Source organism: Hyla sarda, chromosome 4 (assembly GCF_029499605.1).
Source record: "Hyla sarda isolate aHylSar1 chromosome 4, aHylSar1.hap1, whole genome shotgun sequence".
Lineage (NCBI taxonomy): Eukaryota > Metazoa > Chordata > Amphibia > Anura > Hylidae > Hyla > Hyla sarda.
In genome coordinates, this window is record NC_079192.1 from 230,824,262 (window position 1) to 230,843,512 (window position 19,251).

Here is a 19,251-nt window from a genome sequence, read left to right on the forward strand (position 1 = left end):
CTGAATACTAGAGGAAATTATTTTCTTTTTGGAACACAGTGCTCTCTGCTGACATCTCTGTCCATTTTAGGAACTGTCCAGAGCAGCATACTTTTGCTATGGGGATTTTCGCCTATTCTGGACAGTTCTTAAAATGGACAGTGATGTCAGCAGAGAGCTCTGTGTTCCAAAAAGAAAATAATTTCCTCTAGTATTCAGCAGCTAATAAGTACTGGAAGGAATTAAGATTTTTAACAGAAGTAATTTACAAACTGTTAACTTTCTGGCACCAGTTGATCACATTTTTTTTTTTCCACTGGAGTACCCCTTTTAACCCCTTAAGGACCCAGCCAAGTTTCAGTGTAGGACTCGGCCATTTTTTTTGCACATTTGACCACTGTCACTTTAAGGATTAATAACTTTGGGACACTTTTACCTTTCATTCTGATTCCGAGATTGTTTTCTCGTGACATGTTCTACTGTATGTTGGTGGTAACATTTTGTTGATACTTGCATCATTTCTTGGTGAAAAATTCAAAAATTTGATGAAAATTTATATTCCAAATAAACAGTGGGCTGTGCAAATGAAAAATTACATTTTCACGGACCATTGTTCCAAAAATGTGTCAGACACCTGTGGGGCGTAAATGCTCACTGTACCCCTTATTACATTCCATGAGGGGTGTAGTTTTCAAAATGGGGTCACATGGGGGGGGGGTCCATTGTTTTGGCACTATGGGGGCTTTGCAAACACACAAGACCTTCCGTTGCGGACAAATTTTCTCTTCAAAAGCCCAATGGAGCTCCTTCTCTTCTGAGCATTGTAGTGCACCAGCAGAGCACTTTACATCCACATATGGGGGTATGTTCTTATTCAGAAGAAATGGGGTTACAAATTTTGGGGGGCTTTTTCCCCTATTTTTCCTATTGAAAATGAAAAATTTGGGTGAACACCAGCATTTTTAGGGAATACTTTTTTTTTTTTTTCATTTTTCCACCCAACTTTGAAGAATTTTCATTAAACACCTGTGGGGTGTTAAGGCTCACTATACCCCTTGTTACGTTCCGTGAGGGGTGTAGTTTCCAAAATGGGGTCACATGTGGGTAATTTTTTTGGCGTTTATGTCAGAACCACTGTAAAATCAGCCACCCCTGTGTAAATCACCAATTTAGGCCTCAAATGTACATGGTGCTCTCCTGAGCATTGTTGCACGCCCACACATGGGCTATTTCTGTACTCAGGAAAAATTGCGTTACAAATTTTGGGGGTCTTTTTTTTTATTTTCTCTTTTTCTTTTAACACTTGTGAAAATAAAAAGTATGGGGCAACACCAGCAGGAGAGAGAGAGAGAGAGAGAGAGAGAGAGAGAGAGAGAGAGAGAGAGAGACTCTGAAGTGAGAGAGCGCCATGCGCATTTGAGGACTAAATTAGGGATTACATAGAGGTGGATATAAGGTATTCTACGCCAGAGATTCCAAAACAGGGTGCCTCCAGCTGTTGCTAAACTACCAGCATGCCTGAACAGTCTGTGGCTGTTCGGAAATGCTGGGAGTTGTTGTTTTGCAACAGCTGGAGGCTCCGTTTTGGAAACACTGCTGTACAATACGTTTTTCATTTTTATTGGGTGTCACAGTGTAAGGGGGTGTATATGTAGTGTTTTAACCTTTTATGTGGTAGTGTAGTGTTTTTAGGGTACATTCGCACTGGCAGAGGTTTACAGTAAGTTTCCTGCTATGAGTTTGCGCTGCGGCAAAAAATTTGCCGCAGCTCAAGCTTCAAGCAGGAAACTTGCGTAAAACTAGTCCGTGTGAATGTACCCAACTACAACTCCCAGCATGTACTGATCGTTGAAGGGCATGCTGGGAGATGTAGTTATGCAACAGCTGGAGGTACGCAACTACAACTCCCAGCATGCCGAGGCAGCTGTTTGGGCATGCTTGGACTTGCAGTTTTGCAACATCTGGAGGTCTACAGTTTAGAGACCACTGCCCAATGATCTCCAAACTGTGGCCCTCCAAATGTTGCAAAACTACAAATCCCAGTTAGCACAGGCAGCAAACAGCTGTGTGGGCATGCAAGAAGTTGTAGTTTTGCAAGATCTAGAGGGCCACAGTTTAGAGACCACTGTATAGTGGTCTCAAACTGTAGCCCTCCAAATGTTGCTAGGCAACTCAACGGCTTCCGTAGGATCCAGGGAGCCAGCAGCACAACATCGCTGATCGCTGCCCGCAGCCTCCGCCGATGGGTAAGTGGACTTTTGCGCCGGTCCTCTGTCGGCTTCCCCGTTCTACCCTGCCTATTGTGGGTGGGCAGAACGGGGAAACCGAAAGTTAACCCCCCTCCCCCCTGCCCCCGATCTGCTATTGGTCGTCGCTTCTATACGATAAATAGCAAGAATTCCAATCCCTTCAGGGGGATCGTGGGTGTCTTGGACAACCCCCGATGCCCCTTATTTTCCGGGTCACTATAGACCCATATGGCGAAGACTGAAATTCCCACAGGCGTACAGGTACGTCCTGGGCCCTTAATTAACAGGTTAAAGCTTTGGCGGAAATGGGTCTTCGAAATGGACAATGTAACCAGTTTGGCGATCTGCTTCTGGCCAAAGTGGCTTAAGGATAACAAAGTCAATGTTTGAGTGGCCATCACAAAGCCCTGATCTCAATCCTATTGATAATTTATGGGCAAAGCTGAAAAGGGAGTTGCGAGCAAGGTGACCTACAAACATTGCTCAGTTACACCAATTCTGTCAGGAGGAATGGGCCAAAATTCCTACCAACTATTGTGAAAAGCTTGTTGAAGGATATCCAAAATGATTGACCAGAGTCATACAGTTTAAGGCAATTCTACCTACCAAATACTAATAAAATGTATGTAAACTTTTGACTTAGCAGAAAGTAATAAAAATGCCTTAAAAATTACTGTATCTCTAATTATTCTGGCATTTGGCAAGTATAAATTATTTTGGTAATCCTAATTGACCTAAAAGGGGTAAGGTTTATTCAGATTTCATGTCAGAAATACATGCATGTGTTTTTTTTTTTTTTTTTTTTAGTGTATGTAAACCTCTGGTTTCAGCTGCAAGTGTTCAGTATTAGTTGATTATGGGTCTGATTCAAGGCACTCCTGCTAGTCAACTATTTGAAGAGAATATGGCACTTTTCCAAGTGCTACTGCTTCTTATTTACATCTGTTCCAAGCCTGTTCGTACCTGAAGACGTCATACTGTTTGGGTCATTTAAGTGAACAGGGCAACCCTGCAGTACCTTGCATGGCCTCTAAATAGTCCTGCATTTGTAAATATGAACAGCCTTGTAGTGAAATGGCCTCTTCAAACAGCTGATCTATTATTGATGGCCTATTCATTTCTAAATGCTTTATAACCATTTATAGAAGACCCTTGGTCAGTTCTAGATAACATTTTTATCTTTAAACAAAACAAGGCTACAAAAACAAACTTTCTAGATTTGAAAAAAATATATATTTATAATTTTGTGGGGGTGTGCCCCTGAGCCTCATATTAACATGTCTCTAGCCTAGCATTTATTTTACACTGGCCACAGGTCCTCTCTATCTGAAGGAAAAAATACAAATGTAATGAAAACCAGTTGGAAAAGTGTTAGTTTAACTTCTGGTTGAGATGTTTAGATTTTTCTTTTTAATCATTATAGTCAGCATAGACATAATAAAATGGCAAGTGCCCTTTTTTAGTGGCTGTTTTGTCCATTTTTTTATATAATGCAATATTTTTTTTTTAAGTGTTTGTTTGTTAAATTAATAAATCTATACTATTAAATTTGACATTTTTGAAGGTTTTTGTTTTTGTTACTTTGGGCAACATGTTGATTTTGTATGGGATACTATTAGCCTAGGGATACATATTGAAGCTACACTTGAAACATACGCTCAATTTTTTAATTTTTTTTTACTTTGTAGGCTACGCTATACTTTATAGTATGGTTTGTTATATAACTCTTTATCTGCTTACTACTTGTTTTTGTTTTTTAGGCAAGCTTATTTATTGGAGTTCTGCAAATGGCAAAAGTACTCAAGGAGTGAAACATCAGATGATACTTCAACATAGCAAGATTAAAAGAATGTCTGTATGGACCAAACTGATGACAACATTCTGTTGAAATCAGATGACAAAAACCTACTGTCTTGTTTATAAGCTTCCTAGAATACTTTGTCATTACTGGAAACTGAAAAGAAGGGCTCAATAATAAAAATTTAACATAAACTCGCAATGGAAAAAATAAGTACTATAAAAGTAGAAGATGACGACAACATGGCTGGTGAAGTTGATCAAGCGCAGCTCAAAATGGAGACTGATAGCATCAAACAAGCTGAAAGCAGCGATGAACAAGAAGACAAAGAACAACATTGTGTAGATACCTCACATCCATTATCGAATGAAAACGAGGACGATTATGGTGTCCTTTTTTCACAGTATACCACCACCCTGTATGATGCAGCGATGGAGGCTGTTACACAGAGTATAATTACAAACAAAAATATAAGTAACCGAAAGAAGTCCCCAGCTTGGAATCATTTCTTTATTTCACCTCGGGACAGTACCAAAGCTATATGCATGTACTGTATGAAAGAGTTTAGCAGAGGCAAGAATGAAAAAGATCTTAGTACCAGTTGTTTAATGAGACATGTAAGGAGAGCACACCCTAGAGTTCTTGTCTCTGAAAATGGAAATCTGCCAAGCATATCCACATACTCTCCTCCTACCTTAGTACTACCTCTGCAGCCTCCTGATGTTGTGGATACCAGTGCAACCCCAACAAAAACGAGGAAACTCAAAATATCTCCTCCAGAAAAAATTGTGGAGGAACCTTTATCTGTGCTTTCTTCTGATGAAATCTCCTCAGACTTATCAATATCTGATAAAAATGCCAGAGAAGATGTTACAGTGTCCCCTACATCTTTACCAAATAATCAGAGTGATGAAGCTGTTGAAAATGTCACAGAAAAGCAAATGTCAATTCAAAAAACCTCATCTGGTTCTAGGAGGAGGTCTGCTGTTTGGAAACACTTTTATTTGTCTCCACTGGATAATTCTAAAGCCGTTTGTATCCACTGCATGAATGAATTTAGTCGTGGAAAGAATGGAAAAGATCTTGGTACCAGCTGTCTGATAAGGCACATGTGGAGAGCCCATCGGTCCATTGTTTTGCAAGAGAACAGTGGTGGCACTAGCTTACCACCTCCATATTCAATTCCTCCTACACTGTTGCCGTCCCTCTTATCAACAGATAGTGAAGTCCTTTCCACTACAGTTTCTCCAGGAAAAAATGGGAAGGAAACCACGTCTTTACCCTCCTCACCTGAAAGAGTTTCAGAAGACATGCAGTGCAGTGTCCCTAATGGGGAATTGGCGATTGACAATGGAACAGCAGTTTTGCATTCTTCAGAAAATATTTGTGAAGCTTCAGTATCTTCCCCAGAAAAAGCTAGTGATGGTCACAAATCATTAGCACATGACTCTCCCCTTTTCTTTCAGCAAAGTAAGAAGGCAATAAAAAGATTAAAGTCTGAGGTTTGGCATCATTTTACGTTATCGCCTACAGACAACCTTAAAGCTGTTTGTAGATATTGTAATTGCATGATCAGCAGAGGTAAAAAAGGGGATTTAGGAACTAGTTGCTTAATGCGGCATCTTTACAGGAGACATCCAGAAATTGTTTTAAACCAAAAAACCTTTGACGTCAGTCTTGCAAATTCTCCCTATGCTACCTTGGCATCTGCTGAATGCTCATCCTCAAAAGTTATTGAACTCTCAACTGCTGCACCTCATGATACTCATATAGTTTTTCCTTCAAACAGCAAAAAGACCTCAAAACTGTGGAATCACTTCTCAATTTGTTCTGCAGATTCAACTAAAGTCATATGTATGCACTGTGGGCGCACAATAAGCAGAGGGAAAAAGCCAACAAATTTAGGCACCAGTTGTCTTCTGAGGCATCTGCAAAGATTTCACAGCAACGTGTTGCAGAACAATTGTGTTTCGGAAGCCTTACCATCTGCAGATGTACACATGCCAGTTAATGCTGCTTTAGCAGCCTCCTCTTTTGATGAAACCAATGATAAATTCAGTGACTCTCATCCTGTTGCCAAAAAAATCACAAGTCTTGTAGCTGAAATGATTGCACTTGATCTTCAACCATACTCTTTTGTAGATAATGTTGGTTTTAATAGACTTCTTGAATACCTGCAACCTCAATACTCTTTACCATCTCCAACATATTTTTCTAGGACAGCAATCCCAGATATGTATGAAAATGTGAAGCACATAATTGTCTCCCACCTGAAAGAAGCTGAAAGTGGCGTGATACACTTTACTGCAGGAATCTGGATGAGCAGCCAGACACGGGAATACTTAACACTTACTGCACACTGGGTTACATTTGACTCTTCATTTAAGCCACACAGCGAAGACTACCACTGTTCTGCACTTCTACACGTCTCTCAGATTGATTGTGATTATAATGGCCTGAGTGTTCTAAAGCATCTTGAATACTTGTGGGAATCCTGGATAACCTCATACGGCCTTCAGATAGGCATCACTGTAACTGATAATCATAGCATAGGAAAAACCCTAAATGAAAGTGATCATTCGAGTGTCGACTGTTTTGGGCACACGGTTGACTTGATTGTAAATGAAGCTATAAAGAGTCAAAGAATGGTTCAAAACCTTCTGAGCATTGCGCGAAAGATTTGTGAACGTGTTCACCGATCTACAAAAGCAAAGGAAAAATTGGCAGAATTGCAAAAAGAATATGGATTGCCTCAGCATCAGTTAATTCAAGATGTCCCTTCAAAGTGGAATACTTCATTTCACATGTTAGAACGTTTAATTGAGCAGAAAAGAGCCATTGATGAGATGTCAATAGAGTGCAACTTCAGGGAGTTAATAAGTTGTGATCAGTGGGAGGTAATACAATCTGTGTGCCATGCCTTAAAACCTTTCGAGGCTGCCAGTAAAGAAATGAGCATGCACACGGCTACTTTAAGTCAGGTAATTCCAATGATCCACATTCTAAATCGGAAGATTGAAATGTTGTTTGAGGAAACAATGGGCATAGATACCATGCTCAAGTCTCTGAAAGAGGCTATGGTTTGTCGCCTGTCATCAACGCTTCATGATCCAAGATACATTTTTGCTACTCTTTTGGACCCTCGATACAAAGCATCCTTATTTTCTGAAGAAGAAGCTGAGGAATATAAACATGGATTAATCAGTGAACTGGAAATACTAAATTCTACCTCAGATGATACACTTGTTATCAACGGGTGTAACAAGCATTCACCACCCAACCATAAGGACGACAATATCTGGTCACTTATGGCCAATATAAAAAAATCTAAGAATTTAAAAGAGAAATTACCTGAAGATATTGTGTTTGCTTATTTAGAAGAGGAAGTCCTTGAACATAACTGTGATCCACTAACATATTGGAACTTGAAAAAATCATCTTGGCCAGTTTTGTCAAAATTGGCAGTCCGTTTTCTTGGCTGTCCACCAAGTGTTATTCCTTCCGAAAAACTCTTTAACACCTCAAATGACAGTGGCAATTTTAATCAGTCTAGGTTAATGATGGAACACTTTGAGCAGCTAATATTTCTAAAGGCTAACCTCCCATTGATTTACTTTCAGTATTGAAAATAGTCAGGTAAAACTTCACGTTGCTTACTGAAAAACTGAATTTTGTATGTACGGTAAATTGCTCCTGTTGGGGCCATGTATGACATTTTAAAAAGTGACTGTAGTTTTCTATTGTGTCACAATGTTTTGCTTTAAATCTTGTCTTCATGTGCCTTACTCAGTTCTTCAGGCAGCCAGACCTTGTATAATTTTTTCTTCCATCACTTTACAAAAGGTAGTCTTGTCATATCTAGGAAATTCAGTTTGTCTTAAAAACTGTAAATATATATGTTAAAGTGAATACATTTTGTTATAGACTGGGGAGAAAAGATGTAAACTATTTTTTATTCTGTAGTTTTACTTCAAGTATGTACAAAATGGAAAGGTACTGTATTTTAGTCATCATTCTTTAGTTTTTTTTTTTTTTTTAAGGTTTTTATGTGTGATTTATGATTTAAGCGGCATTTGTTTTTTCATTATAGGTGCTAATTTATTGTAGTCTGTAGCAGCTGTTTGCGTTTTTATAGATTAGTAAACTTCCGTAATATTGGAATAATTTTACACTGGTTCCTAAGGCTCCATCCCATTGGCCCTATCAGTCTTGTTATGTAATAGAGAAATAATGTTTACAGTTTTCTGTCTTTAGTCTCTTGTGCATTATTTAGTCTGTTACACAAATGCCATAGTAAATAACAGCAGCAATTTGTGGAGCACACCGTGTAGGAAATGGGATTATTTGATATTAAGATTATTCGATTAGGAAATTTGTAACTACTAAACTAGTTATTGTAAACTAACTTTTAATGCTGTGCCATTGGCTAACTCGCAGAAACTTATTTCTGCACACAAAACATATCAAGCACCTGAGACACTCCTTTTATACATATTTTATTCATTTTTTTTTCCTTTCATATTATGTAAATGTTGCGGTTTGTACATACGGGTGATAAATCAACTGTTTTATTTTCTAAAACTACTTTTCCACTTTAAATCTACAAATCTAAATGAGCGATTCTTTGCTACCCTTGGATTTGAGTTTCACTGGTCTCCATTTTTTTGCTGTAATTTTGTTTGTTGCTGTATAATATATTACATCTTAATTGTAATTTTTGTTCATAATGTACTGGTCAGTCCTAATTTTTTTTACATCAATGTATTAGTGTATTTATAAATGGTCAACAGATGTTTCTGAAATTAAACCATTATTTACAGCATTTGTCTAATTTATAGTAACTTTTTTTTTCTATTCTGTAACTCGTCTCTCTGTAGGCTTTGTATTTTTCTAACCACATGTTTGCTGGCTTCTCCAAGGGTGCGATGTGTTTTCTTAGAAGTTCCAGGTAGTTTCTACATCACATATAACATACTGTCATCTACTATCATCCTAAACATTTTGAATGTTTAACTCTCCTTTCATTGTGACACAAGGAACTGGACAGGTATCTGGTCACCTGATAGATATTTGGTAACACATGTTCGGCACATTATGTTCTACACATATATTAATGTGCTAAAAATCCTTTTAGTTTCCAACTGATCCATTTTTTTTTCTCCCCTGTATCTTAAAATGGGCATTCATATGTACAGACAAATATATGGAGAAAGTTTAGTGCAGAGCCCACTAAAAGAACTGGTGTAGAAGTAGGCTGGTTTTGTAGTACTTGCTTGTTCTTGATATTTATACGTTAATTCAGTCTGGTGTCTCAAAATAACCACTAATTGTAAATACAACAGTATTTGTAAATTCTCAACACTGGCCGATATACTAAAATGTGAGTGAAAAAATGGAGAGATTTTGTCTTCAGCAACCAATGAGAGCTCAGCTTTTCTATCCTAACGAGGTCTGGTAAAGTGAAAATAAAACTGTCATTGGTTTCTGTGGGCAAAATCTCTCCAGTGTGTTTTCTTGCACACTTTTTTTTTTTTTTTATAATCTAGTGCCTCTATAATTAAACGTAATCCAAGTAAGGACCAATATATGGAGGGTTGCTTAAACCAATTAACAAAAAGATCACCAAGAAGGTGATCCACTAATCCCGTAGATTTCCCATATATTTAAAACTATAATCTTTATTAGTAATACAAAAACGCCAAAAAATGTATGGGTTAAAAGTATCAGTGTGTCTCTCTTCCCAAAGTATTAGTCATTTTAGTGCCACTCTGGCATCACTGTTTGTCGGTCTGTGTGTACCTGCAGTGCGCACACAGTAAGGGAAGAGCATACACTGTATACTAAAACCTACTTGCGGTCCCCCTGAGGTTTTAATATACAGTGTATGCTCTTCCCTTACTGTGTGCGCACTGCAGGTACACACAGACCGACAAAAAGTGATGCCAGAGTGGCACTAAAATGATTAATACTTTGGGAAGAGAGACACACTGATACTTTTGACCCATACATTTTTTGGTGTTTTTGTATTACTAATAAAGATTATAGTTTTAAATATATGGGAAATCTAGGGGATTAGTGGATCACCTTCTTGGTGATCTTTTGGTTAATTTATAATTAAACTGTGTGGCCAGTTACAGAGAATAGCCCAGATTTATTAAGTTTTTAAATGCGCCAAACTTTTTAGTCTATTATGCTGTTTGATAAACTAGACAGTCTTCAGCTGTCTCTTCAGAGGCCAATGGGGCACTGAAAACTTAAGGGGGAAAAAAGAGAATTTTCTTACCCTAGTGACAGGATTGTGTTAAAATAACTTATATTCTACCTCTTGGGGTGCATTCACACCACATTTTGGCTATACGAGGACCTGATCCAGCTGGTGGCAGTGAAAACCAGTCGCTCCCTTATCCCAGCCAGACCCGGCCCCTTCTCATTCATTTGTATGAGCTGCCCAGAGTCAAGCAGTGACTCTAGTCGGCTCATTTTTGCCCCATATCTGGTTTTCTGACCAGACTGAAAACCGTGGTATGCTGCGGATTTCAGTACAGTCAGAAAGCCCAGATACGGGGCACAAATCCGGAGTCACTGTTTGATTCAGGTGGGCTCATTGAAATAGAGTGAGAAAGGGGCCGGGTCCAGCTGGGATACGAAAGCGCCCAGTTTTCACCCCATATAGCTAAAATGTGGTGTGAATGCACCCTTATTTGGGTCACTTTGTGCTGAGCCAGATTTAAAGATTAGACTAACTTTTAATTGACAAACCACCCTAACTTGCCATTTTATTGGACACAGTATTCCAACTAAAGCCATGATCCTTGCGGTGTGTTTAGGGTCATTGGGGGAGATTTATCAAAACCTGTTTAGAAGAAGAGTGGTGCAGTTGCCCATAGCATCCTCACTTTTTTAGGTCTTTTTAAAATTGAAAGAAGCCACCTGGTTGCCATGGGCAACTGCACCTTACTTTCTCTTCACAGGTTTTAATAAATCTGCCCCATTGTCTAGTTGGTAGGTATACCTTCTCTTCGGCCCAGACCACTCTGGATAAGGTTATTTTATGTTCAGCATTACCTCAGCTGTGGTGATTCTTGTCCTTCCGGAGCCTCTTATCTGCACACAGGATCTTTGAAGCTCATTCAGACTAACCATTAGTGTCTTGGTCTCGTCTCTTACAAGACCTTTCTCCCTGATTACTTAGTTTAGTCAGGTGGCCAGCTCTAGCAAGAGTCTTGATTGTTACAAATGTCTTCCACTTAGAATTATGATGGTTACTGTGCTCACATGTTCAGTACAGCAAATTTTTTTTTTTTTTTTTAAGATGCCATGATCAACTAGTTTTGCGGTGGCCAAGGGGTTGAGGCCAGGCATCACCCCCACTATGACGTAGGCTCAGCTCCTGAGCCCACATTATAATAGAGGAGCGTGACAAGGGCATACAGGTACGCCCTTTGTCCTTTTAAAGGGGTACTCCCCTGGAAAATATTTTTTTTTTTTATCAACTGGTGCCAGAAAGTTAAACAGATTTGTAAATTACTTCTATTAAAAAAATCTTAATTCTTCCAGTACTTATCAGCTGCTGTTGTGCTCCACAGGAAGTTTTCTTTTTGAATTTCTTTTGTCTGACCACAGTGCTCTCTGCTGACACCTCTGTCCATGTCAGGAACTGTCCGGAGCAGGAGAGGTTTGCTATGGGGATTTGCGCCTACTCTGGACAGTTCCTAAAATGAACAGAGGTGTCAGCAGAGAGCACTTCCAGAAAGAATTTCCTCTGGAGCATACAACAACTGATAAGTACAGGAAGGATTAAGATTTTTTTTAATAGAAGTAATTTACAAATGTTAAACTTTCTGGTACCAGTTGATTTAAAAATAAAATAAAATTCCAAGGCATACGGTTTCATAAAAAAAAAAATTCATGTATGCAACCATACAGAAAACCATGCTCATAGACTTCCCATTCAAAAGCATAATCACCATAATGTATACGGTTGTCTGTTTGTCAAACCATACGGTTTTTGTCCTTTTTTTTATTTTCGGACATAAAACTGTGACCTACTTTTTTGGTCCGGGTGAAAACCGCATTAAACCGTATACGTATTTTTTTTTTTTTTAACATTGGAACTGTATGTGTGTGGTTCCATCTGGTTTTCACTATATGGTTTTTAACTTAGTTTTTTTCTTGGAATTTCAATCAATCAAGCAAGTGAAACTTTGTTCATAATGGAGTGAAAAGTTAAAAGTATAAGTTTTTTTTTTTTTCTTAAACTGATGCAACCGGACATCATTTTTGAAACTGTATACAGATAAAAATTTGTACACAAGTTTAGAGATAGTTTAGTCAGGTTTTGAGGAATCTGTTTATCAAAAACCTGATATGGGAACTGTATTGCAAATATGTGGTGTGAACCCAGCCTAACATTGTGTTCATTTAATGGTACTGAGTGCAGAATGGTGTGGCAAAATGTGATTTATTTTTGCACAAGACCACAACATAATGTAATGATGTAAATTCTTCAATGCTTTGGACTCATTTAAATGTTTTAGAGGAGAGCTGAAGCTAGCTGCAAGATCATAATGCATCTGTATTTGTTTTTGTGTTTTTAAGTTGAAAATACGCAAAATAACATTTTGAAAAGATATTAAACAAAGTTTCTCATCCAGGTTTTTATGATAGGCAGAGAATTTTCTACGTTAACCTGCTTACTCTATGAACTTGACAGTTAGGGGGGGGTTGCCTAACTGTTCCAGTATATCTCAGACTATCACTAGAGATGAGCAAAGTTACAGTGATTTGTCACGGACTTCTCTGCTCGGCAGTTGCTGACTTTAGTCTGCATAAATGAGTTCAGCTTTCAGGTGCTCCGGTGGGCTGGAGACTCTCCTAGGACTGTATTCACCTTTTCCAGCCCACCGGAGCACCTGAAAGCTGAACTCATTTATGCAGGCTGAAGTCATCAACTGCCAAGCCAAGAAGTTTGTGACGAATCTAATTACTAATTTCGCTCATCTCTATCACCCTAAGTCATATAACTTACTAATATCTTATCACAAATTGTACTGGTTTTAACATACTGTCGCATGATTCATCCACGACAGGAAATGGTATAGTCCCTTTCATTGTCAGTTGCTAGCTTTCGGGCTCTTCCATTTTTCCTAGCATGGTGCATCATCTGTCTCAGGAGGCTTACCTGGATCTCATCTCAGAGTTCAAGCGCCATCCTATGTGATATCGCCACCTTTGACCATCTGTGTCATACATATATCTTTATTGGGGTATCAAGGGGATAATGGTGTAATTACACCTCATGAACAATGGCAGGGAAGTAGATAAGCAATAGCTACAGCAGATTTCTGGTGCTTTTAGAACTAGGTTGGGCAGGCATACACAGCTATTTGATTACTGTAGAAAGCCAGTACCACCACCACAAAAAAAGGTATGGCTCAGCTATTGATGGCCTAGTCTGTTAATTTTTGCCTGGAAGCCTTGAAACTTGACTAGGGAATATTAGCCAAGCCAGAGGATAGTGTTATCCATCTGTAGGCAGCTTTGTGAGGGTTCATGCTTCCTTTTCAGTACAGAGCAGGGTGGATTTAAGGCCATAAGACTTCCCAGGCCTGTTTGGCCCTCTCGTCAAGAAGAAACCCTGCAACGGCACTTAGAAAGCACTAGTTTTACATACCAGTGTGTTTACAAAGAAAAGGGTAAATTAAGTCACCCCAACCCTTAACATTTGATACAGCAGATTAGTTTGCACCCTCCCCCCCTGCCAAGTTGTGTAGGCCTGATTTACAATGACTTGTGAAAGGGATTATTCATGATTAGAAAAATAATTGCTACTTTATTCCAGAAACAGCACTCCACTCTTGTCCTCCATTTGTATTTATTACAGCTCAGTTCCATTAAAGTATATGGATCCAAGTTGTAATACCACATACAACCTGAGGAAAAGTGTGGCACTTGGGGACAGAGCCCATTATAACCCTAAGGACGGGATCATTTTTTTTGCAATTCTGACCACTGTCACTTTAACAATCAATAACTCTGGGATGCTTTTACTTTTCAGTCTGATTCTGAGAGTTTTTTCGTGACATTCTACTTTATGTTAGTGGTAAATTTTTGTCGATACTTGCATAATTTCTTGGTGAAAAATTCCAAAATTTGAGGAAAAAATTGAAAATTTAGCATTTTTCTAACTTTGAAGCTCTCGGTTTGTAAGGAAAACAGACATTCCAAATAAATTATATATTTATTTACAAATACAATATGTCTACTTTATATTTTAATCATAAAGTTGACATTTTTTTTTACTTTTGAAAAACATCAGAGGGCTTCAAAGTTCAGCAATTATCAAATTTTTCAAAATCTGCATTTTTCAGGGACCAGTTAAGTTTTGAAGGGCCTTCATATTAGAAATACCCCACAAATGACCCTATTATAAAAACTGCACCCCTCAAAGTTCAAAATGATATTCAGAAAATTTAACCCTTTAGGTGTGTTACAGGAATAGCAGCAAGTGAAGGAGAAAATTCAAAAAGAGAACATTTTTACACTCATGTGCTTGTAGACCCAGTTCTTGAATTTTTAAAAGGGGTAATAGGAGAAAAAGCCCCCCAAAATTTGTAACTTTCTCTCGAGTAAGGAAATACCTCATGTGTATGTCAAGTATTCGGCGGGTGCAGTAGAGGGCTCAGAAGGGAAGGAGCGACAATGGGATTTTGGAGAGTGAATTTTTCTGAAATGGTTTTTGAGGGGCATGTCACATTTAGGAAGCCCTTATGGTGCCAGAACAGCAAAAAAAAACACATGGCATACTATTTTGGAAACTACACCCCTAAAGGCACGTAACAAGGGGTCCGCTGAGCCTTAACACCCCACAGGTGTTTGACAACTTTTCGTTAAAGTCGGATGTGTTAATGAGAGAAAATATTTCACTAGTGCAGTATTTCCCCCAAATTTACCATTTTTCCGAAGGGTAATAGAAGAGTTGGGGTTACAAATTTTGGGGGACATTTTCTCCTGAGTATATAAATACCCTATGTTAGGGTGTAAAATGTTCTGCAGGCGTACTACAATGCTCAGAAGAGAAGGCGTCACATTTGGCTTTTGGAAAGCAAATTTTGCTGAAATGGTTTTTGGGGGGCATGTCACATTTAGGAAGCCCCTATGGTGCCAGAACAGCACAAAAAAAAACCACATGGCCTACAATTTTGAAAACTACACCCCCTCAAGGAACTTAAGGGGTACAATGAGCCTTAACACCCCACAGGTGATTGACGAATTTTCGTTAAAGTGGGACGTGAAAATGAAAAATTAGATTTTTAACACAAATGCTGGCGTTACCTCAAACTTTTCATTTTTACAAGGAGTAATAGGAGAATGTCCCACAAAGCTTGTAACCTAATTTCTCTCGTAAGAAAATACTTCATATGTGCATTTAAAGTGCTCTGTGGGTGCACTAGAGGGCTCAGAAGTGAAGGAGCGACATTGGACTTTTGGAGATCGAATTTTTCTGAAATGGTTTTTGGGGGCATGTCACATTTAGGAAGCCCCCATGATGCCAAAACAGTTCAAAATAAAATAAAATAACCACATGGCATACTATTTTGGAAACAGTGGGCTGTGCAAATGAAAAATAACGTTTTTAATTTTTACGGACTGTTAAAAAAATCTGTCAGACACCTGTGAGGCATAAATGCTCACTGCATTACATTCTGTGAGGGGTGTAGTTTCCAAAATGGGGTCACGTGTGAGGGGGGGTCCACTTTTCTGGCACCATGGTGGCTTTGTAAACACATACAGCCTTCAATTACAGCCTAATTCTCTCTCAAAAAGCCCAATGGCGCAACTTCTCTTCTGAGCATTGTAGTTCGCCCGCAGAGCACTTTACATCCACATGAGGTATTTATATACTCAGGAAAAAAATAATCTGTAACCCCATTTATTCTATTACCCCTTGTGAAAATTTAAAAAAATGGTAACACCAGTATTTCAGGGAAAAAAACAAATTTTAAATTTTCATGTCCAACGAAAATTTGTCAAAGACCTGTGGGTTGTTAAGGCTCACTATACCCCTTGTTACATTCTGTGAGGGATGTAGTTTCCAAAATGGGGGCACGTGGGTGTATTATTTTTTTGCGTTCAAAACCGCTGTAACGATCAGCCACTCCTGTGCAAATCACCAATTTAGGCCTCAAATGTACATGGCGCTCTCACTCCTGAGCCATGTAGTTAGTCCACAGAGCATTTTACATACACATATGGGATATTGCCGTACTCAGAAGAAATTGCGTTTAGATATTTTGGAGGGGTCTTTCTCCTTTTACCTCTTGTGAAAATGAAAAGTATGGGGTAACACCAGCATGTTAGTGTAAATTTTTTTTTTAATTTACACTAACATGCTGGTGTAGCCCCCAACTTAACCTTTTCATAAGGGGTAAAAGAAGAACCCCCCCAAAAAAAAAAAAAAATTGTAACGCAATTTCTCCCGAGTACGGAAATAACCCATATGTGGCCCTAAACTGTTGCCTTGAAATACGACAGGGCTTTGAAGTGAGAGCGCCATGTGCATTTGAGGCCTAAATAAGGAATTTGCAATAAGGGCGAACCCAGTTAGGCTGGGTTCACGCCACGATTTTCATATACGGTAACCGTATACGGTTTTCCGCAAAAAAGTATACGACCGTATGCATAGAGAATGCATTCTAAACCGTATTCCAAATGTTGTGTACGGTTGCATCCGTTTTGCCTCTTATACGGTTTTGCCGATTTTTCAATCGTAGGTAAAAACGCTGTCGACCACGTTTTTGCCTCCGGTTGGAAAACCGTATGCGGTTCTTTTAACATTGTTGTCTATGAGAACCGTACACAGAATTTCAGAATACGGTTGCACACTGTTTTTCTAATCCGTTTTTGGAGTTGGCACATGCGCAGATTGGAATTTCAATAGAACAATAATAACTATTAAATTGCTGGAAAACTAATTCCAACAAAATAGCAAAACCGTTGGCAAAAACTGAGGCAAACGGATAGAACTGTACGGGGAAAAACCATATACGTTTTAATTTGGAGTCACAGTTGTATACGGTTTTTGCCATACGTTTTTTTAGCAGAAAACCGTATACGGTAACCGTATTTGGAAAAACGTGGTGTGAACCTAGCCTTACAAGGATGGCGCTTGTCTCCACCAAAACCCTACAGCAGTTTTTCCCAAACAGGGTACCTCCTGCTGTTGCAAGACTCCCAGCCTGCCAGGACAGTCTGGCAATACTGGGAGTTGTGGTTTTGCAACAGTTGGAGGCTCTGTTTAGGGAACATTGCCGTGATTAGGAAACATGCCGTATGAGATGTTTTTCATTTTTATTGGGGGGGGGGGGGGGGAATGTAGGGTTACTTTTTTGTTAGTGTAGTGTTTTTAGGGTACATTCACACAGGCGGGGGGGGGGGAGTCACAGTAAGTTTTCTGCTGGGAGTTTGAGCTGTGGCGGAAAACTTGCCGCAGCTCAAACTTGTAGAAGGAAACCCACTGTAAACCCGCCCATTCACATGGGGGACGCCCCAAACCTTCAGCTGTGGCAAAATGACAACTTCCAGAATGCACTGACAGACCGTACCTGCTGGGAGTTGTAGTCTTAGAACAGCTGTAGGCACACTGGTAGGGAACCACTGAGTTAGTAAACACACTCTAGCTCAGTGATTCCAACCCGTGTGCCTCCAGCTGTTGCAAAACTAACTCCCAGCATGTACGGTCTGTCAGTGCATTCTCTGAGTTGTAGTTTTGCAACAGCTTGAGGCACACTGGTGGGGAATCACTGAGTTAGGAAACAGACTCTAGCTCAGGGTTTCCAAACCAGTGTGCCTACAGCTTTCAGGGCATGCTGGGAGTTGTAGTTCTGCAACATCTGAAGGGCCAGATATTTCAGAACTACATGCCCAGCATCCCTGACTGTCTGGCCATGCTGGGAATTGTAGTTTTTCAAAATCTGGAGGGCTACAGTTTGGAGACCCCTCCCCCCTCATATAGTGGTCTCCAAACTGTGCCACTTCAGATGTTGCAAAACTACAACTCCCAGCAAGCCCAGACAGTCAGTGCATGCTGAAAGTTGTAGTTTTGCAACATCTGGAGGACCACAGTTTAGAGACTACTACACAGTGGTCTCCAAACTGTCACCCTCCAGATGTTGCAAAACTACAACTCCCAGCATGCCCAGACAGCCTTTGGCTGTGTGGACATGCTGGGAGTTGTAGTTTTGCAGCTTTTAGAAGGACACACAGATAATCAATTCTCTTCACTGCAGCCTTCTCAACGCCGCACTCCTGGTGTTGCCGCCGCTGCTCCAGGATGCTGCCTCCGCTGGTCCAGGTAAGCCGGCCATGCCCCCTTCAATCAGCGGGCAGAGCGGGGGAAATGAACTTTTACCCGCCCCCAACTGCCAATGGTCGTCAGTCTGATCGACCAATGGCAGGGGATGGGAAGGGGTGGCAACACTGCCACCTCGCTCCTATCCTTTAGGATGGTTGGAGCTGTCTGACAGCTCCGATCATTTTCCGGGCGATCGGGTCACCACCAGTGATAATTTCATCCTTTTGTATTTCATACACTACTTTTTTTTTTTAACCTAAGCCAGAAGTCTTCTATTTCTCCTTCTAGATATAGCTGAAAGTGAATGGGAGTTAGTGGTAGGTCCTATCATAATTTTTTTTTTTTTTTTTTATTTACATAAAATATGGACAATAACTGCACAGAAGGTATGTTTATATGGGGCAAATTTGTCACAGAAATTGGAGACTTCACAATGTGCAAAAGATATGGCACTCCCTTTTAGTCAATGCACAAGTAGGAATCCCAATCCTCTTAAATCTAAGGAAAAACTTGGCACTCAAATATAAGATGGAAAATGATTTAAATTTTCACAGTCCATACATAATTGATGTTTCGGTCCTACCAGGACCATCCTCAGAATTTACAGGACTGGTGCGGAGGAGAGTATAGAAGAAAATGGGTAAGGGCCGTGCAAGCGTTGTAGTGAGTTGCGTGACCGGAGGCAATCTGGCTGCCTCCGTGGCTTTGGTCACGCAACTCGCTACACCACTTGCATGGCCCTTACCCATTTTCTTCTATACTCTCCTCCGCACCAGTCCTGTAAATTCTGAGGATGGTCCTGGTAGGACCGAAACATCAATTATGTATGGACTTGGAAAATTTAAATCATTTTCCATCTTATATTTAAGAAA

At 39.6% G+C, this 19,251-nt stretch overlaps 1 protein-coding gene across 2 annotated transcripts in view; it reads left to right on the forward strand.

Moving 5' to 3' along the window:
* The window catches only part of ZBED4 (zinc finger BED-type containing 4), a 34,806-nt gene extending 25,828 nt beyond the window's left edge, over positions 1-8,978 (forward strand). For both annotated transcript variants that reach the window (XM_056573714.1, XM_056573713.1), the window contains exon 3: positions 3,989-8,978. In XM_056573714.1, coding sequence (XP_056429689.1) covers positions 4,227-7,652 — 3,426 coding nt within the window. In that variant the 5' untranslated portion in view covers positions 3,989-4,226 and the 3' untranslated portion in view covers positions 7,653-8,978. The remainder of the gene's footprint in view (positions 1-3,988) is intronic.
* Positions 8,979-19,251: the final 10,273 nt, after the last annotated feature.